The sequence below is a fragment of the Eretmochelys imbricata genome, chromosome 13, assembly GCF_965152235.1.
Source record: "Eretmochelys imbricata isolate rEreImb1 chromosome 13, rEreImb1.hap1, whole genome shotgun sequence".
In the NCBI taxonomy this organism is placed as follows: domain Eukaryota; kingdom Metazoa; phylum Chordata; order Testudines; family Cheloniidae; genus Eretmochelys; species Eretmochelys imbricata.
The window spans coordinates 29,829,240-29,850,228 of record NC_135584.1 but is presented as its reverse complement, the minus strand read 5'-3'; the positions used below and the strand labels follow the sequence as shown (position 1 = coordinate 29,850,228).

At 57.1% G+C, this 20,989-nt stretch overlaps 1 protein-coding gene across 5 annotated transcripts in view; it reads left to right on the top strand.

The window, feature by feature from the left end:
- Nucleotides 1–20,989, top strand: part of MTCL2 (microtubule crosslinking factor 2) — an 84,146-nt gene that overhangs the window by 10,853 nt on the left and 52,304 nt on the right. For all 5 annotated transcript variants that reach the window (XM_077831920.1, XM_077831918.1, XM_077831919.1 and 2 more), the window contains exons 2-3: nt 10,485–10,709; nt 18,888–19,046. In XM_077831920.1, coding sequence (XP_077688046.1) covers nt 10,485–10,709; nt 18,888–19,046 — 384 coding nt within the window. The remainder of the gene's footprint in view (nt 1–10,484; nt 10,710–18,887; nt 19,047–20,989) is intronic.

Below are 20,989 nucleotides of genomic sequence, written 5' to 3'. Positions count from 1 at the left end.
CTGCAAGGTGGGAGAGTCCTAGGGCTCAGGCTCGAGCCTGAGCCTGTTCTGCTACGCTGCAGTTAAACAGCCCCTTAGTCCGAGTCAGCTGGCACGGCATTTTAATTGCCATGTAGACATACCCATTGAAGCCAGTGGCAAAACTCCCACTAACTTTGGTCATTCTAAAGATATTTAGGGGATATCATTAATCTAGGATTTCATTCTAGATATTTAATGTTTTCTAGTATTTTGTCTTCGCATGTTTAAAAAAAAAAAAAAAAGACAATACCAATAATTCCACCAAAACCTGGCGAGATGGTTTCCACTGGAAGGTTTTGATCACGGTAGCTCAAACAGAAGTTGTGGGCTGGATGCAGGAATTGCTGGGCGAGGTTTCCATCTCCTGTGTTATGCAGGAGGTCAATCCCAATGGTCCCTTCTGGCCTTGGAAACTCTGACTCTGTGAGCAGGGGGAGGGAGGCTGCTCTGTACAGAAGTCATTCTCCAGACCGCTGGCACTGGTGATGCAGCAGTTTGCTCAGAGGGAAGGACTCTGTTATAGTTTCAAATGTGTGTTTTGTGCCCTTCTCATGTACATGCAAAGCTCAGCTGTGTAGTCACAAATCTCCAGCCTGCATAAGGCGAGAGCGCTGTGGGCACACGTGTCAGGTGTACACTTGTTCACTCACACTTCCAAAAGCTGGGCTTCCGAGGAAGCAGATGGCTTTATTTACCATTTTGTACCTTTTCTCATTCAAACCATTCCAGTGAGGATTTGGGGACGCTGCAAGCCAAGTTGGCCCGGAGGTGGGCCACGCAATTTCCTGCTCTGAGCTGCTGCACTCTTCCCTTCAGTCAGGGCATGGCTACACTTGCAGATATAGAGCGCTTTGAATTAAACCAGCCTTCGGAGAGCGCAGTAGGGAAAGCGCAGCAGTCTGTCCACACTGACAGCTTCAAGCGCACTGGCATGGCCACATTTGCGGCATTTGCAGCAGCATTGGGAGCGGTGCATGCTGGGATAGCTGCCCATAATGCAAGTGGCTGCAACGTGCTTTTCAAATAGGGGTGGGGTGGGGTGAAGTGTGACAGGGAGTGTGTTGTGTGTATGTGGGGGGAGAGAGAGTCGGTTTTTGGGGGGCTGAGAGCATGTCAGCGTGCTGTCTTGTAAGTTCAGACAGCAGCAGACTCGCCCCTGCCTCTCTCTCTCTCCCCCAGCATTCCACACGAAGGGTTGCTTTGTCTCGGAGCAGATAAGCAGCTGGCTGTCAGAAACGGAGCTTTCAACGGGCATTTCCGCATTCCTACCGCCGATTCCAAACAATGACAAGAGTGGCCGCTTGACTTAAGGGGATTATGGGACGTTTCCGGAGGCTGATCAGAGCACAGTAAAGCAACACCTCGTTCACACTGGCACCATGGTGCTCCAGCGAGGGGCGCAGCAAAAGTTATTCCACTCACCAAGGTGGATTACCAGCAGCCCTGTAGCCGCGGAGTCAGAGCGCTCCGTGCCTTTCCAGTGTGGACAGGTAGTGAGCTAGTGCGCCCGGGGCTCCTTTATTGCGCTGTAACTCGCAAGTGTAGCCAAGCCCTCAGAGAAGCAATCATGTTTGGGCGAATTTGGGGCACCTCTGTCTTAAAGGGGCAGTGCAGACTTAGGCAAGGCTCTAGCTTAGACCCGGCTGCTTCCCTGGTTGGTCTGCTGAGTTGTCCCTCCTCCAGCCCATCATGTTTGTTCTTGAGACCTGAGGACTCCCATCTCCTGCCTGCCCTCAAGGGTGGAGCAGCAGGACAGAGCGATGCCTGCACCACTCACGATGATGCAGGTGGGCGAGAAAGAGACTCTTTTGCAGTATGCATCCGATGAAGTGAGCTGTAGCTCACGAAAGCTCATGCTCAAATAAATTGGTTAGTCTCTAAGGTGCCACAAGTACTCCTTTTCTTTTGCATCAGGCCATCTGAAGAGCTAGTGGTTACATTTTGGGCCGGTGTTCTCTAATTTGACATGTCTGAGACTTGTTTGGTTTCTGAAGCTGATCATGTGTGTACACAGAGTTCTTGTGAGTAACAATTTCCTTCCCTTGGTTTTATGTTGGAGGAATTTTCATAGAGAAATACTTGCGTGCTGTACTTGGGGACACTGGGAGGGGGTGGGGGTTGGACTGCTGTACTCTGTACTGCATGGTTCCAGCCCCTGCCCTTTATTATACTCATAATAATAATAGCTATACAGGGCTTTCCAAAGGTGGGAAAGCATCCCTGTGATACAGCCTTTCATTACATGATTGCATACGGCTGCTCAATCTGCACCGCTCCCCAGGGCTGTTTGCTGAGTTTAATTGGATGCAATCACAGCCCCAGCGACTCTTAACAATGCAGGTCTCTTGCTAAAAGGCAGCTTCATTTCTAAGGATCCTTTCTCCAAACACATCTCCCACGAGGCCACTCTGCCCCCTGGAACTTGCTGTTCCAGAGAGCTCGCTGTGTTGTGTGTTCTTCCTTTCCAAACAGCTATGGCATATCTGCCCTGGTGCTCTGACCCAGAATAGCCCCTGGGAACAGTCAAAGCCCAGTGAGTGGGAGCCAGTCATATGGGACGTGTTGGCACAAAGACTTTCTTTTCAGCATTTAGTGCCTGTGTGTGGTTGTAGAGGTATGTGTCCGGCCCCGATGGCCTGGCCCGGTGCTTCTTCCAATTGCTGCCTCCCACAAGCGGCAATGGGTAATTACCTGGCACGCAGCGGCACCTGGAATCGTGAGCTGGGTTGGATTTCTCCCCTTTGGCATTTCAGGAGTTCACACTCATCTGGTTGTTTGTTCTCCCTGCACTCTGAGGAGCGGCTGGGTTAGCCTCTCTGGAAGGTAATCCTGGATTGCCTGGCTGACGGTCTCTATTTGCCAGCAACAGTGACTGGCCCCCACAGCCGCCCAGCCTCGTGCTCTGTCTGAGTCTCAGCCTTCTGGGTGTTCCTGGGCCAGGCTTGTCGATGCGGGAGGAAGATGGGTCCTGACTGAGCAGCCTCACAAAGAAGGCTCTTGGGGAGTCTTCCTGTTGGCCAGATTCATGCCATGTTTCAATGGCAATGAGCATGAAATGGAGCAAATTGTGGCTGGCCTCATTTTTAATATGCATGTTGGACACCACAAGTCTCAGGAATGCAAGTAGCCTCTGTGCAGGGAGATGGAGCATGGCATGCTAGGACCTGTAGTCTGCAGGGCACACCTGTATGATTATGTCTGTACTTAACACTAGCAATGTGCTGCCCAGCACATAGACATCCCTTGCCCCAAGGCTTTCCCCATCAGGGCAGCCATGGGATGTGGAGCAGGACTCAGTGGGCTACGTTCATTCACCCAGTGCCCTGTTCTGTTGTTACTGTGGTGAAGTTCCCTGCATGAAGGAGGTGGTATGGCCAGGGCCCTGCGCTGGGAGGCAGGAGGTGGGCTCTGTTCCTGGCTGTGCTAGTCACCAAGGGTAAATCGTGTGCCTTGGTGACCCTGTCTTGCCCTTTGTATTGTCCTTACACCTTTGTAAAATGCCACCAGAGCAGGAGTTTCCACTTGCCCCCTTTGCCAAGGTGAAAATGGCTTCAGATGGTGGGAGGCAGGGGAGACTTGGGACCCGGGGCCTCTGTTTCCCCATCTGTGAATGGGGTTCCGAGCCCAGCTTTGGGATGCCTGGTGGAAGGGCTGTGTACATGCTATGAGCCTCTGGGGTGGCGGCTGAGGGGTTTGCATCGCGTCCCATAGCACATTCAGCAACTGAAGTGAGGGGGAGAGTGCTGTGCGAGTGCTTCCTGACGGCAGATCGAGCTGGAGCCTTGGGTGCCCTGAGAGATGATGCCTCGTTTTGTCATCTGAGTTGACATGCTGGCTGAGACAGGCCTGCTAAGCCATTGTTCATGTCCCCTTTTCACGCTGGCTCAATCAAAAGGCTTTCTAATGGGTGCTGTCCCGTGACTGGCTTTCTGCGGCTGTTCACAGCAAGTGACTCATTGGCCTGGAATAACAAGGGAATTTATATCGCTGTTCCCACCCCCAAAATCCACTCAGTAAAAGCCCGAGGGTTTCGGGGAAGGCAGCAGAGAGTGTGACCTCCAGAGGAACTGGCAGGGACCTGCTGTTTGTGGTGGAGTCCTGCAGCTGGGGCAGCCAGGAGTGCCAGCAGGTGTGAGCGCTCTCTAGACTGGGCGATGGGTAACGACTGGAGGAAGCCCAAAGGAAGGAGTTCCCCTCTCCCCTAGGGTTGTGTGCTGCCGTCTGGATGGGAACTGTGGAACCCTGGGGGGGAGGGACGCTGCATTGCCATCTCTCTGCCCTCGGACCTGTCAGTCTGGGGAGGGACTTCGCCCCTCCCAGCTGACCCAGGCTTTCCTGCCACATCCCGCAATGGAGCCCTTGCCTGCTTGGTTGTTCCCATGGCACCAGGCAGTGATGTCCCCAGTGCAGGGTTCTGAGCTTCCAGTGGGAGGAGGCAGGAGAAGCTGGGCTGGGGACCCAGGGCACTGCAGAATAGGGATGGGAAAAGCTGCTGTATTAGCCTTCTCTCTCCCTCCCTTTGCTCCCATGTGGGAATCCTGCTCAGAGCAAACCGTGCTGGGGATGGCTGGTGTCTGTGCTCTGTGCACAATAAGGCCTTTTCTCTCACCCAGCCGCGTGGGACTCACTAGCACTGTACACGTTGAAAGCACTTCTTACACATGTGGAAGGGAGGGAGCTGACTAAGGACTAGCCCAGTCCTGGGAAGGAAGGAGCTCAGGCAGAGCAGTGGCTGGGCTTGCCCCAGGCTATGCAGCCAGCCAGGTTCCTAAGGAATCTAAGCGTGTAATTGCGCACCCCTGCAGTGCCCTATGCTTGTGTCAAGTCAACCATTTGCAGATGTAGTCACTCGCCTAGTGTGCAGCCCTGGACTCTGCATGCATCAGGAGTTCCATGGATATCTGAGCCAGTGAACCAGGACCGCCTCTTGGGAGCTCCTGGCTCCCTGTCCTGAGCTCAGCCTGCTAGGTAGTACTGCCCCAGAGCTTTTCCTTAGCAAAGGAGGCCCCAGTGCTTGAGGGCTCCGAAGGAGATGCTTGGTGCTGCCTTGCCAGGGGCAGAATGGAGCTGCGGGGGCACTCCTGAGACATAGGGGAGTCAGACGCACTGTACTGGCCACTAGAGGATTAGCTGAGGTCTTTGCTTAGCAGAGATCCCTCCCTGGGACGCGCACACAATCTGCTCTTTAACTTTTCACTTTGCCGTTAATGTTACTTGATGTGTTAGCTCCTTTCCCATAGGGCGCCAGGCCTCCTCCTGCAAAGCTAGTGCCTCCTGGAGGGCGGCAGGGCCGTGAGTTCACCTGAGATTGACTGGCTGGCCTGTCACCCCAGCAGGCCATGGCCTGATTTGTTTTCCAGCTTGGGGGAAGTGTGGGGGTTGCAGCGGGGGGAGAAGAGCTGGTAAATGTCCCGCTATCCCCCCCAAGTGCGGGTGTGCACTTCTGCATGGCAATGAAACCCCAGAAGCTGAATGGGGCTGCAGACCCAGACAGGTCCTGCTGTGCAGAGGGAAGGGAGAGCAGAGCATCCCCTTTGTGCTGGGGTGTGTCTCAAGGACACTTACAGGCAGCAGGGCTGGGATGAGAGCCCTTCGCTGGCCCGGGTCAGAGGTTGGAGTGCAGTGCAGTCTCTCTGTGAATCGCTCCAGCGCGAGTGGCCCCTAGGGCAGCCTGCTGCATTGCCGAAAGATCTTTTCCTTGCCAACCTGCATTGCTCTTGTTTTAGCTGCTGCTTCTGTCTGTGCTATGCCTGTCCACACCCCCTCCTTCCTCATTATTTCACTGTAAATGTTTTTGGCCCCTTGCTGCGCGTCCCCCACTGTCGCCCTTGCTGGAGTCTCTCAGGTTTGATTTGTTTCTGCGGGATGTCAGGGTTACTCAGCGTGCTGTCATTGCAGGGGGAGTTGGGTGTTCTGGAATTACCTCCAGCTCTCTGTCTGTGAGCAAGGGCCTGCTGTTTGTGCGGTGGCGTTGCGTGTGTGGGGAGGAGTGTCGGTACCCAGAGAGTCCGTGCCGTGTTCTTTCACAGGCTCTCTACGTGGGCAGCAGTGCACCGCTGGTACAGTGGGGTGAGTTGGGTATGCAAAAGAAAAAGCAGGAGCCCTTTATTCTTCACACGTTTCTCTTGGGTAGCCTGAAGGAGACCGTGGCTAATTCAGCATGTGCCTGAGGCAGGGAAGGTTTTATTAGCTCCATTTTAAAGAAAGGGAAACTGAGGCATTTGACAGTTATGCGAATTGTCCAGGATAACACAGTGAGGCAGCGGGAGAGCCCAGAATAGAACCCAGGTGTCCTGGCTCACAGCAGCTAACCGTGCCCTTTGCTAACAGCTGGCGAGGGCCTGAGCACTGAACTGAAGCCTGTGGTTAGCAGACTGCAGGCTGCCTTAGCGAGCCCTGTGTTCTCAGTATGTCTGTTTGGGGCAGACTCCAGGGCCCAGGGACTGGGAGCACATGTACCGGGCGGACGTCTGAGCTCTCCCAGGCTGATGGCACAGGGCTGTGCTGTCCTTGTCGTTAGCCCAGGCTGCCTGCCTGCCCCTTCCAGAGCCCGGGCACAGCGACACGTACGCTCAGCGCTGGAACTGGCAGGAGATGCCCCACAGCTTGCTGAACCCTAAGCAGTTCTTGCCGCTGCTTTGGGGCTGACAGCCCCCTTGATAGACAGCGTGGGGACCAAGGCCCACCCCCACGTAGGAGGTGTTTTCTCCTGGGCTCTTCTCACAGCAGTGGCATGGAAGGGCTTCTGCCCTGCGTGGGAGCACAGCTGAAGGAGTGGCCCATCCAGTGCTGCTGGGGCCTAGGTGGGGATGTGCTTAGGGAATGAATCCCACAGAATTAGCCTCCTGGCCCCTCAGCTTGGGCTGGGTAGGCCTGGTGCCTGCTGCACTCCTGCGCTGTGTGCAGGTCAGCCGGGGATGGTAGGGAGAGGAGCAGGAGTTTGCACATGGCCAGCCATTGTCTAGTGCATCGTGGACCGTGGCAGAGAACTGGCATTGTCCTTTCGCCCTTGGCACCTAATGAGCTGCGCAAAGCGATGATGAGATTCTGAGCCCAGGGCGTGGATCCCTGGGTGGTGGGAGCACTTCAGGGCAGGGCACCCAGGCTGAGCCCCAGAGCGGGAGGCTGGAGCTATCCCTGGGGGGTGCGCTTGCTCCCAACATGTGAGATCGTCTCTTCTACTCCCTGTGGCGACAGCAGCCTCCCGGGGGCTCGGGCTGCGGTCCTCGCCTACCCCTTCGGGAAGCACATGCACCCTGACCTGCTGGCATGGGGCAGGCAGCCGCGTAGCCAGGTGGAGGGAACAGGGGGAGCGATCCAAAACAAAGGCACCACCCGCTGCGGCGCTGTTACTCACCCGGTGGCACCCCGGCGGCCGGCCCTCACTCGCGCCGGGTGTCTCCGGCGGCACTGACGGTCCCGCAGCGGGTGGCGCCTTAGTTTTGGATCGCTCCCCCTGGTCCCTCCACGGGGGAAAATTTAAAAGGCGCCAAGACATTGACATGGCGCCACTTGTGCTCAGTGGGGGAGCGGCCGCTGCCCCGCTCCCCTCCAGCTACGCCGCTGGGGGCAGGAGCCAGGCTGGCTCTGTTGCGGGGCTGGGCAATTTAACGTTCCTTTGGGGAGGGATCTGTGTAAATGGGACAGCATTGATTTTGCCAGCAGGGGAGGCCGAGCCCAGGGCCTCTGTAATGCTCCTGTGTGGATCTTTCCCTCCTGCATAGGAACCCTTGCCCTCTTTTATCTCCGCATTGCACATGGTACGTGGGACATGGTGGGTCATAATCACCCGGGTCTAATTAGCCGTGTCAGCGTAGGGAGGCAGCTCGGTGATGGGAGTCACAGCGTGGGGTGGTCAAGCGGTTGACTGGACTCGCGTAGCTGCGATTCTCTTCCATCCCTTGGCCTGTGTGGAGCTGCCCTTGCTAGGAGAGAACGGAGCCAGCGTGCTGGGGCAGGGCTGGGGCTGCGTGTTACACGAGTCCATGTGGCTGCTGCAAGGGATGAGCATGAAACGAAGCAAATGGGTCCTCATCTTTCGCGTGGATGGTGGGAGGAGACCTGGGTTTTATTCTAGCTCTGGCCTTAGACAAGTCATGGAATGACTCCGTACCCCGGTTTCCCCATCTCTAAAATGGGATAATATTGCTCTACCTCAAAGGGGGGATCCTGAGGCTCAGTGGTGACCTGGGAGGAGGGTTTGTGTCTTCATGGGGGGGTCCAGAAGGGGTGGGAGGTTTGCTGTTTTGTTTGTTGTGGGCTTGGTTTCTTTACCTCTGAAAGCTGAGGGAAAGGGGAGCTGCGGGACTCTTTGGAGAACTCCTGTGAGTTGGGGCTATCTCAGCCCTATTCGAAAGGGGCCACCAGGGAAATGAATCTTTAACAAGGAGAGATTCTTTGTCTCCTGTTTCCCAAGAGTTTGAGTCAAACACAAATGGAAAGAGCATTCCCAGCCGTGTGATCAAACCCACTCCCCTGTCACTGGTGGGTTGAAGGTTTCTCTTGGTGTGGCCCTGCCAGTTCTCTAGGCTCTGCTGGTGCAGAGGAGATGCAGCCTGGATTTCAGATGCAAAAAACGAGCAGGAAACACAAAGCCGCCTTAAAACCTTGAATCCTGCAGCCCTGTATCCAGTCTAGGGAAAGCAAATGGGGGAGGGGCCTGCCTGCGTTCCTCACCTTTGATTGCTTGCCAAGGGGTTTGGAAGAAAGAGTGTGGGTGGGCAGAGCTAGCAGAGGGCAAGTCCTATTCTCACTGGTGGTGGCCAGTGAAGACTACGGGTGTGGCTTGCAATAGGCTCCATGGTCTCTGCAAACCCCTCCAGGCTCCTAGGCAGCCTTGCAAAACTACCTGGGCTGCAGGTGTCACCCTTTCAGCAGCTCCCCTAACTTGTCTTTAAGCCATCCCGAGGGCCTGTACGGTTTGGCCCAAGTCCCCTGGGGGTCAGCAGCCACCACCCTAGTGGCTTCAGGGGAAGGGCTTTGCTCCCCTCCTGGATCTGGCTGGCACAGAGCTCTCTCTCTGTGGCAGTGTTATGATCCGATCCCAACAGCAAAGCCTTTGCCTCTTCCAGTGCCACACAGTTGGGTGCCCCAAGCCCATTAGCTTAGCTGGTTAAAGCCTGGTGCTGATAATAGAAAGGGTATGGGTTCGATCGCAGTATGGGGCCAAGGGGTTAAGAGGCAATGTGGGCTAGTGGGTTGCTTTTGCTGTTAGGAGCCAGGTGATCGTGAGGTCTAATCCTGGCTCTTCCTCTGCATGTGGTAAATCACATAATTATCCTGTGCACCCCAGACAATGGGGTAGGTAAGCTCTGCCCGAGGCTGCTTTGCTCATGGGGGGGCTTGCTGTCAGCAATGACTTGCTTGCTTATGAATCTGTAGACACATTCAGACTGGGAATAGGGTATACATTTTGAACAGTGGGGATAATTCACCATTGGAACAATTTACTGAGGGTTCTGATGGGTTCTCCATCCATGGCCATTTTGCCGTCAAGATGGGCAGTTTCTCTAACAGATCTGCCCTAGGAATGATTGTGGGGCTGGTTTCTGGCCTGTGTTGGATATCACAGTGGACCCTTCTGGCCTGGGAAGCTGTGGATCTATGAATAAATTCATTCGTGGGCCCGGAGAGGCAGGTGAGGCCATAGCTCCTTCTTCCTGGAGCTGTAGGCTGCCCCTGGGGACTGTGAGGACACTGTACACGCCATGGGATCACAATGGCACCAGTGTTTGTGGTCTGGTGCTAGCTGGAGTTGTGGTAAACTCTGTTCCTGTTTCCAAGCTGCTCCTCACGACCATGCCGGCTAGACAGCGTTATGGCTTGGAAGGGAACACTGAGATTCAGCGACAAGGAGCAAATCCCAGAGCATGCTCTGGAGCTCCAGAGTTGCAGAATGCACGGTCCTGCCAACAGCGGCCAGAGCACTGTCTTTGCCTCACCACGAAGTGCTCACGTGTAGTGTCTCTGGGGTGGTGACGCTCTGCGTGGGGCACCACTAGTTAATGCAGCCTGCAGGGGGAGCATAAGCACCCCCAGAACTGCTTCATCTCATTGAGGGGCCGTGGCACCCCTCAAATCCTCTGTGGGCTTGGTACAAAGGAAGCGAGAGGCTCATGGAGAGGAAAAGTCTTGGTAGTTGTGGGGTGTGTTTGCAGGTAGGGAGTGAAACAGTCATTGCTGCTCCCCAGAGACCCCCAGGGGACCCTGGGCCTGGCGATTTCTGATGGTGGCTCTGGGCACTGCCCCCCTCCTTGTGGCTGGTGAACCTGGTGCATGGCATGGACAGTCCTGGGGGGAAAAGAGCTTCTTTCTGTGGGACGTCTGCCCTGTAGGCTGAGGCCTGGTGTTCTCGGGGGGCAGCTCAGGGCAGCAAGTGAGAAGGACTGGGTGGGTGATCTGTCGTGGGGGCTTTTCCTGTCAAGAGTGGGCCCCCCTGATGCCCGTGTCCCCCCCTCTCTCAGGATGAGATTGAGGAGCTGCGTGCGGAGATGCTGGAGATGAGAGACGTCTACATGGAGGAGGATGTCTACCAGCTGCAGGAGCTCCGGCAGCAGCTGGACCAGGCCAGCAAGACCTGTCGCATCCTGCAGTACCGGCTGCGCAAAGCAGAGCGCCGCAGCCTGCGTGTGGCACAGACTGGGCAGGTGGACGGCGAGCTCATCCACAGCCTGGAGCAGGATGTCAAGGTAAGACGGGCCCCAGCCACGTCTGCTCTGGCTTCTGCTCTCCGGGCACAGAAAGCTGTTAGTCGTGGGAGCTCAGATGCTGCAGGGATGGGGACCTTGCCAGAGAGATCTCGGGGGTCCCGCTGCCCAGTGGGCTGGTGGTGTGTGCAGGACCCCGGAGCTGCACAGGACTGATGTGTGGTCCTGTCTGAATGGTTATTATTTCTTATTAGCCATGTTTATTGTGGCAGTGCCTAAGGGCCGGCTGACGGGGGCCCCGTTGTGCCAGGGACTTTGTACTGCAGACGCACCCATGGGCTCCAGCCAGGCCCAGGCCCTGCTGCGCTAGGCACTGCCCAGACATACAGGGAGAGACAGCTCCTGCCCCAGGCATTTCCAATCGCAGTTAATGGGGCAAGACCCGACAAGTGGGTGGGACAAACCAGTGTGGGGAGGGTGGGTGACAGTACTAGGAGCCCAGGCCAGCCATGGATGGCCCAGGGCTGGAGGAGTGGCTCAGGTGCTGTAATCTCGGCCCCCCAGTTGTCACCAGGCCCTGGGGTCAGGGCTCTGTTTCCTGCAGCCAGGAGCGTTCCCGGGAGTCTGGGAAGGGTTCTGGCTCCTCCCTGGCCCCTTTTGACTCGGCTGTGCGGGCCCTGCACCAGGCGGCGTGATCCCAGCACACGGCGTGGTGCCCCGGCGTGCTTGGAGTGAGCTGGATCCGCACTAGCTCGGGTGCCTGCCCGTGCTACGTCACGCCTCCTGACCGCAGCATAGGCGTAACCACAGTGACCATAATGGTGCCATTGCAGCTGAATGCCCTGGGCTGCGTCAGCCACCAGGCACCGTAGGCCCGTGTGTGGGGTCTGGCTCTGGGGCGGGTGGTACCACGTGCCACCAGAGGTGTACACTAGGGCAGGCTGCCCCAGGCGAGGGCCCGCTGCTGCTCTTTGGGTGGCTGGGGGAGGGGACCCTGCTGCTGTGGCTCTGAAGGCAGATGGGTGTGGAAGTCCCCCCCCTTCTCCCCCCCCGCCCCCCACGCTGCCGCGGTGAGAGGAAGGCCCTGTGGCAGTTGCTGGTCTGTGGAAGCTGCTGTCCTGCTTTCCCTGGGGCTGTGCAGAGGAGTGGGCACTTTGGAGCGGTGGGCTTCTCTCTGGCTCAGGCAGTGTGAGGGGAGGGGCAGTGGATGGGCGGCGGGGGGGTTGGCTGTGCCCCCTCCATGCTGGCTGGCTGTGAGGGGTTGAACTGGCCAGTCCCAGGGGCCGCTGGGGTCATCTCACATTGCAGGTAGTCTGTAAGGTCCTGCTCCTCCCCCTTATCAGAAGGGGACCAATACTGTGACCCCATAGCCCTGCGTCCCCCTTCCCTCCTCTGCACGGTGGAGCCTTGGATTGAGATTTCTGGGCTCCCCTCTCCCTTGGCAGCCTCTTTCTCCGTGGAAAGGAGGGACACGGGAGGGCACAGCTGCAGCAGGAGTCACGCTTCCCTCTGTTGTTCCCCTCGAATGCCCCTTTGCTTGTGCCACTCCAGCCTGATGTGTGGGTCCAGGGCTCCTGGCCTCCCGGGCAGGGATTTGCTCTCCCACCAGTGCTGCTTCGAATCCCGGAGCTGAGCAGCTGAAGGGACCTGGAAGGGCGAGCTGTACCCAGGAGCTGGCTGAGGGTCTGGGCTAGCTAATGACTGTCCCAGGCAGCTGTCTCCACTGCTGCCTGGGGATGGTGCGGGCTCGGCACGACAGCACCCACGCTGCCGGATGGACGGCTGTGTCATCTTGTGCCCTCTGTGGCCCGGTCCCAGCCTCAGGACTTCTGCTAGAGCTTCCCTAGCTGAAGGGATAGGAGTTGGATGGGGCCATAGTGACACTGGGAATAGCACAAGCCGCAAGGGGGCAAGGGACAGAAGTGGGGAAGAGGTAAGGGAAAGGAGCTGGGGGGAGGGAGAAAGGACAACAGGATGGAGGGGGTGGAGAGAGGATGGGAGGGAGAGGGAGGAGAGAGGGCTGGCTTGGTACAGCTGGGCAAGCCATGAAGCTTCAGCTTTTCCTGACCCTTGCTGAGTGTGTGGGAATTGTTCCAGCTGCAGAGCTGTAGCCTGTAGGTCTCCCAGGGGAGTGTCACTCCGAGATGCAGCTCGCCCCATTGTGGTGGGGCTGGCTATGCTCAGTGACCTGGAGCCTGGCTAGGACAGAGGCCTCAGCCTTCCTGACAAGAGGCTCCCCCTTTTCCCCAGCCCCAGGTGAAGCCCTTGTGGAGCCAAAGCTGGGGGGTCCTGGCTCCCACCACATGTCTCAGCCACGCTGGCAGAGCTGAGCCTTTGTTGATTGCAGCTGGCGTCACTGAATACTCGTTTACAGAGCTGGGTAGAGCAGAAGTGATCTGAATTTTGTGGGGCTTTAATTCCTAGCACCCCTCAGCTGGTTGCTCTCCACTCCTCAGTAACTATCACTGCATCCAAGACCAACAGACAGGCACGTTTGCCAGGTGTTCCCGCTGAAGTGGTCAGCAGTGAAACAGAGAAGTGTTGGCTGATTGAGCTGATTCCCAGGACCACTGGGAAGGTGACCATAGATTAGCCAAACGCTGTTCGCCGTTGGAAGGTGACCTTTACAACCATCACACGTAGAAGCTTTTAAACCCTAAGGCTTGATCTAAAGGTAAATATTACATTGGCCTGGCTAGATCGCTCAGGGATGGGGGGAAATTCTGCACCCTGTGCTACGTAGCTAGGTCGCCCGGTGTAGATGCAGCTAGGTCAACAGATGGATTCTTGCCGACCTAGCTACCCCCTCTCAGGGGGTGGGGGTGCATTAACTACAGCGATGGAAAAAGCCCTTTGATATAGGCAACAGCAGTGCCATCGCGATGCAGCTGGAGGCGCTGGAGTACAGCTATACCCTTAGGTTCTACAGCAGGAGCATGGGGGTCTCTACAGCCTCTGGATTGCAGATAACGAGGGGAGCAGGCAGCTGCTGGGGTGCAGGAAGCATCGGATTGTTAACAGCCTTTACTGACTCTCACCTGACAGTCTGCGCCCCTGTTTCCAGCTTCAGATCCCCTGCAAACCAAGTCGCCCAGAGAACCCGGCCTCCAAATCAGCAACCCTGCGAAGAGTTGGAGCTGGAACCAGGCCCCTCCCCCCAGCTTGGCCCTGAACCCTTCCTTTCTGCACCATCTGCTGATCCCCAAAGGGCTGTATCACTCCCCTCTCTGGAGTCAGAGATGCTGTGGTCCCCCTGCTGTCTTTGTGCTACTCAGTGCAGCTTGGCAGGGTTAGTGGGCAAGGCCCTGGCCTGCCTTTGCCAGCGTGTGGTCTTCAGTGCTGACAGTGACAGTAGGGATCCTGCTCCTAGCAGCTTGCTGGACACCGTCGCCCCTCCCTTTCTCTTCTCTGGGACCATTCCAATGCTATTTGCTCCGCAGGCAGAGGGCCTGGCCTGGCCTTGCTCCCTCCCGGGGCCAATCAGTAGATGTAGGACTAAGGCAGGGGGGTCTGGGGGGAGCCAGTTGTCTCTCTCCCAGTTGGCTCCTAGAGTTCACACTGCAGAGTCACTGAGGGGCAGAAGAGGAAGGTCGCTGCAGCAGCTGGGCAGGGCCTGGCTTCCCCTCCCTGCCCTGCTGTGCACACGGAGGAGGAAGTCTCCATGCCCTGGCTCTGTAATCTCTCTTGCACAGCCAGAGCCCAGGCGGCACCTTCCCCTCCCCCCGCTGGCTCCCGTAAAAGCAGGCATCACAGCCGCGGGGCTTAGATTAGCACTTGGCCATCCTGTGGCATGAAGCGCTTTTCCATCCTCGCGTTAGGAAGCTGAGCAAAGTCTGAGTTTGAGCCAAACAAGGGCCCTTATACAAAGGAGGTGTTGGGTTGCCAAGTGCCCCAGGCATCAGAAAGCGGCTGATCCTGGAAAAGAAACATGCCACAAGTGACTGATGGCGGCTCCTCCCCAGCATCCGGCGCTAACTGGCCTGTAATTATGAGGAAAAGTCTGAGTGTGTATTTAAAAGCGAGTCTCTTGCTGCCCACACCTGCTGGGGACAAACCCTGCGAGAGCCGATAGAACAGAACTCTGCTCCCTGCAATCAATGTACCCAAATGTATGGGTTTATGTTCCTGCTGCCCCCGTGCTGTTCCTCTCCTGGGTCCCCTGCACTGCTCCTCTGATGCACAGCAACCCTGGCTTCATGCTGCCAGCTCCCTTGAGCAGTGCTGCCGGACAGTGTCGCTGCAGCCAGTGGCAGTCGCCTTCCCACGTCCCCTGTGCAGTCGATTGGGTGCTGGGTTGAGTGCCCTAGAGAGCGCCTGAGCCCCTGTGGATCTGCATGACACACCCTGGCCTCTGTCTTGAGACCAGGGTTAGGAAACGTGACCAATGCCACAGGGATTAGGGGAATTTGATCTCTTGTCCCACAATTCCCTGGACTCCTGGAAGTGCTTTCAAAATCTCCCAGAAGCCATGGCTTCCGGAAGCTGCCCCAGGGGACTGGGTGGCAGGCACCCGCAGGCAGTGTGACTAGTGGTGCTGTCTAGTGTTACTGTGGGTGTTGTCAGACTGCAGCCCCCAGAGCAGCAGGGCTGAGGCCCGGTTCTGCAGCTGGCCAAGGCCTGGGTTTTCAGGCCTGTCAAATCAGCTTGCTGTATCTCAGGGCCGTGAGGGGGGGCCCTGTCTCCCCCAGGTTCTGCACACCCTAGCCGACACTGCCTACTTGCTCTGCCTTGGAGATGAGTCCGGATGCTGACACTTGTGTTCTGAGGGTGGAAGGCTTGGCTTTGCTTTGGAGGTCGGGGTCCAAGAGTGGGGATCAGTGTCTCAGGCATTGGCTGCATCCTCTTGTTCCCTTGCCATGAGTCTCGCAGCAGGGAGGTGAATGGCGAGACAGGGTGCCTGGCTTCACGGGCTGGCTCTGCCCTGGGAGCAGGAGCTGGGAGCGATTGCTCCAATGTGTGTGTCAGTCTGTATTGTCCCTACACCTCCCGCCCTCGACTCCCAGCAGCTGCCTCTTGGCCGTGTTCCCACGCACAGGAATTAAGCACTTTGCTCATCAAAGCTGCCTTCCCCATGGAGGCCCACAGCCATGCCTGCATTCCTTGGGCGCTGTCTGCCATGCAGCAGTGCCCTCACAGCTTGCTTGCCGGTTCCCAGAGACCAGTCTACGCTGGGGTGTTGCACAAATAACTGCGGAAGGTTAAAGAAGGGGCATCTCCTTCTCCTGGCCCCTCAGCTGTGCACTGGGCAGTTCTGTGTCTTCACACACACACACACACACACACACACACACACACTGACACACTTCCCCCCTCCCCGCCCCCCTCCCGCTGTCCAACCTGTCAGTCAGGGCTGCCTTGGGACATCCCGTACCTCCCCCAGCCTTTGCAGCTGTTGTGTTGCAGGTTCCCATGCTGGCCTGGCCTGGCATGGAGATGCCGCCCGCCCGTTTGTTCCCTCTCTGCACTGCAGCTGGAAGCCACCCCCATTTCTGACACAGCCGCTGGCTGAGGGTGGTGCCCTGTGTGATGAAGTGGGACTGTTCTTAATGTTTCCTCTGAATACTGTAGGGATGCCTCAGTTTCCCCTATGCATTTCTTAAGTCTCTAGGTGGTGGGATAAGGGGGTGTAATTGTTGGAGAGCAAAGGGCCAGTGTACATAAATGGCCGGACACTCTGTCTCCTGGCAACTGATGGCCTGGGCCCTTCCCCCCCTGCAAGGTGATAGCTAAAGGGGTTGGAGAACAAAGGAATCAGGTGACCTCCTGTCCCGGGGAAAGGGACAAAGCCCAGAGGAGCAGGGGGGTGGAGAGTGGGCCAGTTGGGGCTGGCAGGGGACGTGGAGTGAAGTGCAGATGTGGTTTTCTGGCTCACTGCCCCCCAAAATGGACCCAGCTGAGGGGTCCTGTTCTCTGTACCTACAAGCTCTGTTTTAGACTGTATTCCTGTCATCTAATAAACCTTCTGTGTTCCCGGCGGGCTAAGAGTCGTGTCTGACTGTGAAGTTGGGGTGCAGGACCCTCTGGCTTCTCCAGGACCCCACCTGGGCAGACTCGCTGTGGGAAGTGCACGGAGAGGCAGAGGATGCTGAATGCACCAAGGTCAGACCCAGGAAGGTGGAATTTGTGTGAGCTTTTTGCCCTGGAGACAGTCTGCTCACGGAGAGGAGGCTCCCCCAGGTATAAATCCCCTTCTCTGGTGCTCTCAGCCACCCTACGCCCTCCAGCAGAGAGACAAGCGTGTGAAGCTCATGTGGGTTATTAGCATGTGTGTTGCCATCAGAGCCTTGTCTGTCTCTCTCTCCAATCTGCTGGAATCTGGGAGGCGCTCCGCTCCCCACGTGGTGGGCATGGTTTCCCCCTCATCGGCTTAGTGCGATGGCAACGTGTGCCTCTGCCAACTGCCCCCACCCGGGATTAAGTGTACGGATCTCTGGCAGATTGCACAAGGACTGCGGTGTTATCCTGGCCCAGAGCTAACCTCCTCCTAACTGCTGGGGAGGGCACGTCCTGGTGCTACCCGGTCGCAGTGTCCCTTCCCAGGGCCCAGGTGGTACTCCAGGAGACAAAACCCATCACCGGGATTGGCAGGCGTGGGTTTGTGAGCGGTGGATAATTAGGCTGTGACCCCATTCGGTGCTTCGTTTATAGAAAAAAGGTCATAGATACAAAAAGAAAAGGAGGACTTGTGGCACCTTAGAGATCAACCAATTTATTTGAGCATAAGCTTTCGTGAGCTACAGCTCACTGCATCGGATGCATACTGTGGAAAGTGTAGAGGATCTTTTTATACACACAAAGCATGAAAAAATACCTCCCCCCCACTCCACTCTCCTGCTGGTAATAGCTTATCTAAAGTGATCGCTCTCCTTACAATGTGTATGATAATCAAGTTGGGCCATTTCCAGCAAAATCCAGGTTTTCTCTCCTCCCCCCCCCCCCAAACACACACACACACACACACACACGTGCACACACGGCTGTTACTCTGAAGCCTGTCATAGATACAGACATCTAGCCCTGGGGGACTAGCAGGAACCCGGCAAAGGAGACTGAGCCCATCTGGTGTGACAGATATAGTTGTGTTTAAAACCCATGATCAGTTGATTTAAATCCATTCAGCTGGCCTTCCTCCTTGCCTGGGGCTCGGGTCTGCCTTAGCCTCGGGCCCTTCTGGCAGCCCAAGCACTCTGGCTAGGCAGACCCATTGCAGGAATGTGACCTGTTTGCAGAGATCTCCGTAGCTGTCAGTGTCTTTCTGAGTCACCCACTGACACTTTAGTGACTCTTCTTCCTCCAGGAGCTGTGGCCAGTACAGTGGAGCTGTGCCAGATGCCCCCTGGCTATGTCAGCAGTTGCAGGCTCCCCCATGGCCATTTTTACTCTGGCCGTGACGCGCTCTTCCCTGTGTCTGAGCTCTCCGCTTGGTGGGACCAATGTTTCCATTGAACGATCAGTGCTAGCTCCTGCCCCATGCCACACGGGGGATCCAGCCTGGGGACTGGGGCTTCCTGCGGGCACCGGGGACGTCAGCTGCTGCACTTCGGGCCCCTGTAATTTGCACTCCCTGCTGTGCACGAGTGACAATAAATGTCTCTTGCTGGTGTCAGTTCCCTCCTCCGTTCTCAGTGGAGCTGGGTTTGAAGCGGTTCGAGTAGCAATCCCGGACTAGCTCCTGTTTCCTGGGGCTGCACCAGCACGGCCACCAGTACAGCAGGGCGGCTAATGCACAGCTGCAAAGACGGTTTGTCCTCTCGGGAGGCTGGGTCAGAGTCTGTTCTCTCCTGCATGGACACAAAGGGCCTCAGTGAGAGCAGCAAACCCCCTAGCTCAGAGAGGGCTCAGCGGGCAGGCTTCCCACCTGCTTAGGGGAGGGCATAGCAGCCCAGCTCTGAGAACTGCTGCTTGCTGGCTAGTTACTACTGCTCATCGCAAATTTTAGGCCCTATATAAACTGTGGCTACTGTTTGCATGTTGTTTTTAAAATCCCCAGTCTACATGGATGGAGAAGCTATTGCAAGCCACAAGGAAATGTTAGAGCCCTCTAGCCTGGGCTGCCCTTTGTGGCAGTGTCTGGGTCCTTGTGTGCTTGTAGAGCACCCCGCGTGATGGGCCCCGGTCCTGCCTGCCCCTCTGAGCACTGCTTTCATACGGGCGTTAGAGACGCTCCACCTGCTCGCTCTTGTGAGCCTCAGCCTGAACGTGGCCCTGCCCTGTTTGCAGGTGGCCAAGGACGTCTCTGTGCGGCTCCACAATGAGCTGGAGGTGGTGGAGAAGAAGAGGATCAAGCTGGAGGAGGAGAATGAAGACCTGCGCCAGAGGCTGATCGAGACAGAGCTGGCCAAGCAGGTGCTGCAGAACGAGATGGACAAACTGCGTGAGGTGAGAGGGCTGGGGTGCATGGGGGAGGGAGCATGTATGCACCCTGCTGTGTGGGGGTGGGGGGTATTTTATGTGTCCCTGGTGTACCAGGAAGCCAGCCCAGCTGCTAGTGGTTAGTGGCTACAGGCTCTCTGCCTCTAGAAGGCTTCCTGTCTCCTTGCACCGTGGGAATCCACTGGCCTCTCTGCTCTCCTCATTTAAATGAAAGCTGCTTTGCCATCAAAATATTTATAACCTTTCCCCCGGTTTGCAAGCTCTGGGCAGTGCCTGTCTCCTCTCTGTGAGCCTCAATGGCCTAGGGCCTCAGCTAAGTTGCTTGTGAGATCTCCGTTCCATCCCTACTAGACACTAGCCCTGCTGGGATTTACTTCGCCGCGGTTCAGGGGGGCCTTGGCAGCAGGGGCTGACCCAGGTGCCTCCAGCTCTCTGAATCGACAGCAGCGGCTTTGACTGCCTGTGTGGACGCCCTCCACAGACATGGACCAATAAATACTGTTCCGCCCTCCTGTGACGGCCGGTGAGTGGGGCCAGGGTGGGAGGCCCAGGAGCTGCAGAAGACGTCCCTCAGGGGGTGCGTTTGTTTGCTGGTGGAAGGGACTGTGACACTTTCCCAGCATATGAATGGGGTCCCTGAGAGGGAGGAAACCAGCACCTCCTGAGCCTAGAAATGTCAGCCGGTTTTCCCTGGGGCACCCTTGGCTCTGGTCCAGCTGAGGCGTGTGTGACTGAGCCGCAGAGGGAGGGTCTATGCATGCACCGGGCAACTAGTGCATGGGGGGGGGGACGGATAGCATGCATGTGCCATGGCGGGGAGCTGGCTCCTGGCAGCAGCCCGGGTCTGGGGTCACTCTGGGCATAGAGTCCCCCCTCCCTCCTCAAGTCCAGTGCTGCCCTTGCCTCTCCCCCCATGTGTCTGCCTCACAGCAGCATGCACGCCCCAGTCAGCAGCAGCGCCATGCCCTGCCTCGTGGGGCTGGGAGGGCCCTGCTGGTCCTGCAGCTTCCCAGAATAGCCTCTCTCCAGCATGCATCGTCTGGGTTGTATCCTGAGCCCCTGCCTTCAGCCAGGGAGCTGGGGCTGGCTGCAGGACCCCGGGGGCTGTCTAGGGGAGGCGGCTGCGGGGCAGGCCAGAGAGGAGCATTGAGAGCTGACTTGCTTCTCCCTCCTGCAGGGCCCGCTCTCCCTGCCATGCTCTGGGCTCTGACAGTAAAGCCAGTACGCATAGTTCAGGGCAGGAGCAAGGGGCATCGCTGAATATATGTGTATGTGGGGGGGGGTCCAGGTAAGCAGGATGGAATTACCCTGACTGACGTTCAGCGCAGACAGCAGGATCGTCGGCCTGACTCGGCGCCGGGCACCTCTGCTAACCGTGCCTCTCGCAGCACAGCACCCCAGCACCATGCTGGGGCCTTGGTTCCATGCTCACCCCAGTGCCATTCCCTGCACTGCTGGCCCAGGCCAGCCCCTCTGGGGAGCCAGCTAGCCACCCACCCTTATGTTGTGCAGTAACCCTCCTGCCCTGCCTGGCTCCCTCCTGTGCAGATCCCTTTCCATGGCCCTTGTCCTTGCAGGCCAAGAGCGGACTTTGCTTACATGTCATGTGAGCAGCTGGGAACTAATCTCACACTTGCAAACCCTGTCCAGCTGCTCTGTGTACAGGGTTGGGGCTGATTCAGAGCAGCGGCTCTTCTTGAGCTGCCTACTGTCTGTCCTTGCTCTCCAATGCACGTTTGGCTCAGCGTTCCCTTGAGCATGGCTCCCCAGCCAGAGTGCTGCCCAACCGTGAGCAGACGGTACTAATGGGCATGAGATTAGCTTGTGTGCAGCCGGAGAGCGTGAACTAGCAAAGGAAAGTGGCTGGAGCAGAACTGCAGGGGATTCTATGGCCTGATACCCAGAGGCAGAGAAAGCCGCAATGAGAGCGTGCTGTGAGCAGACCGAGT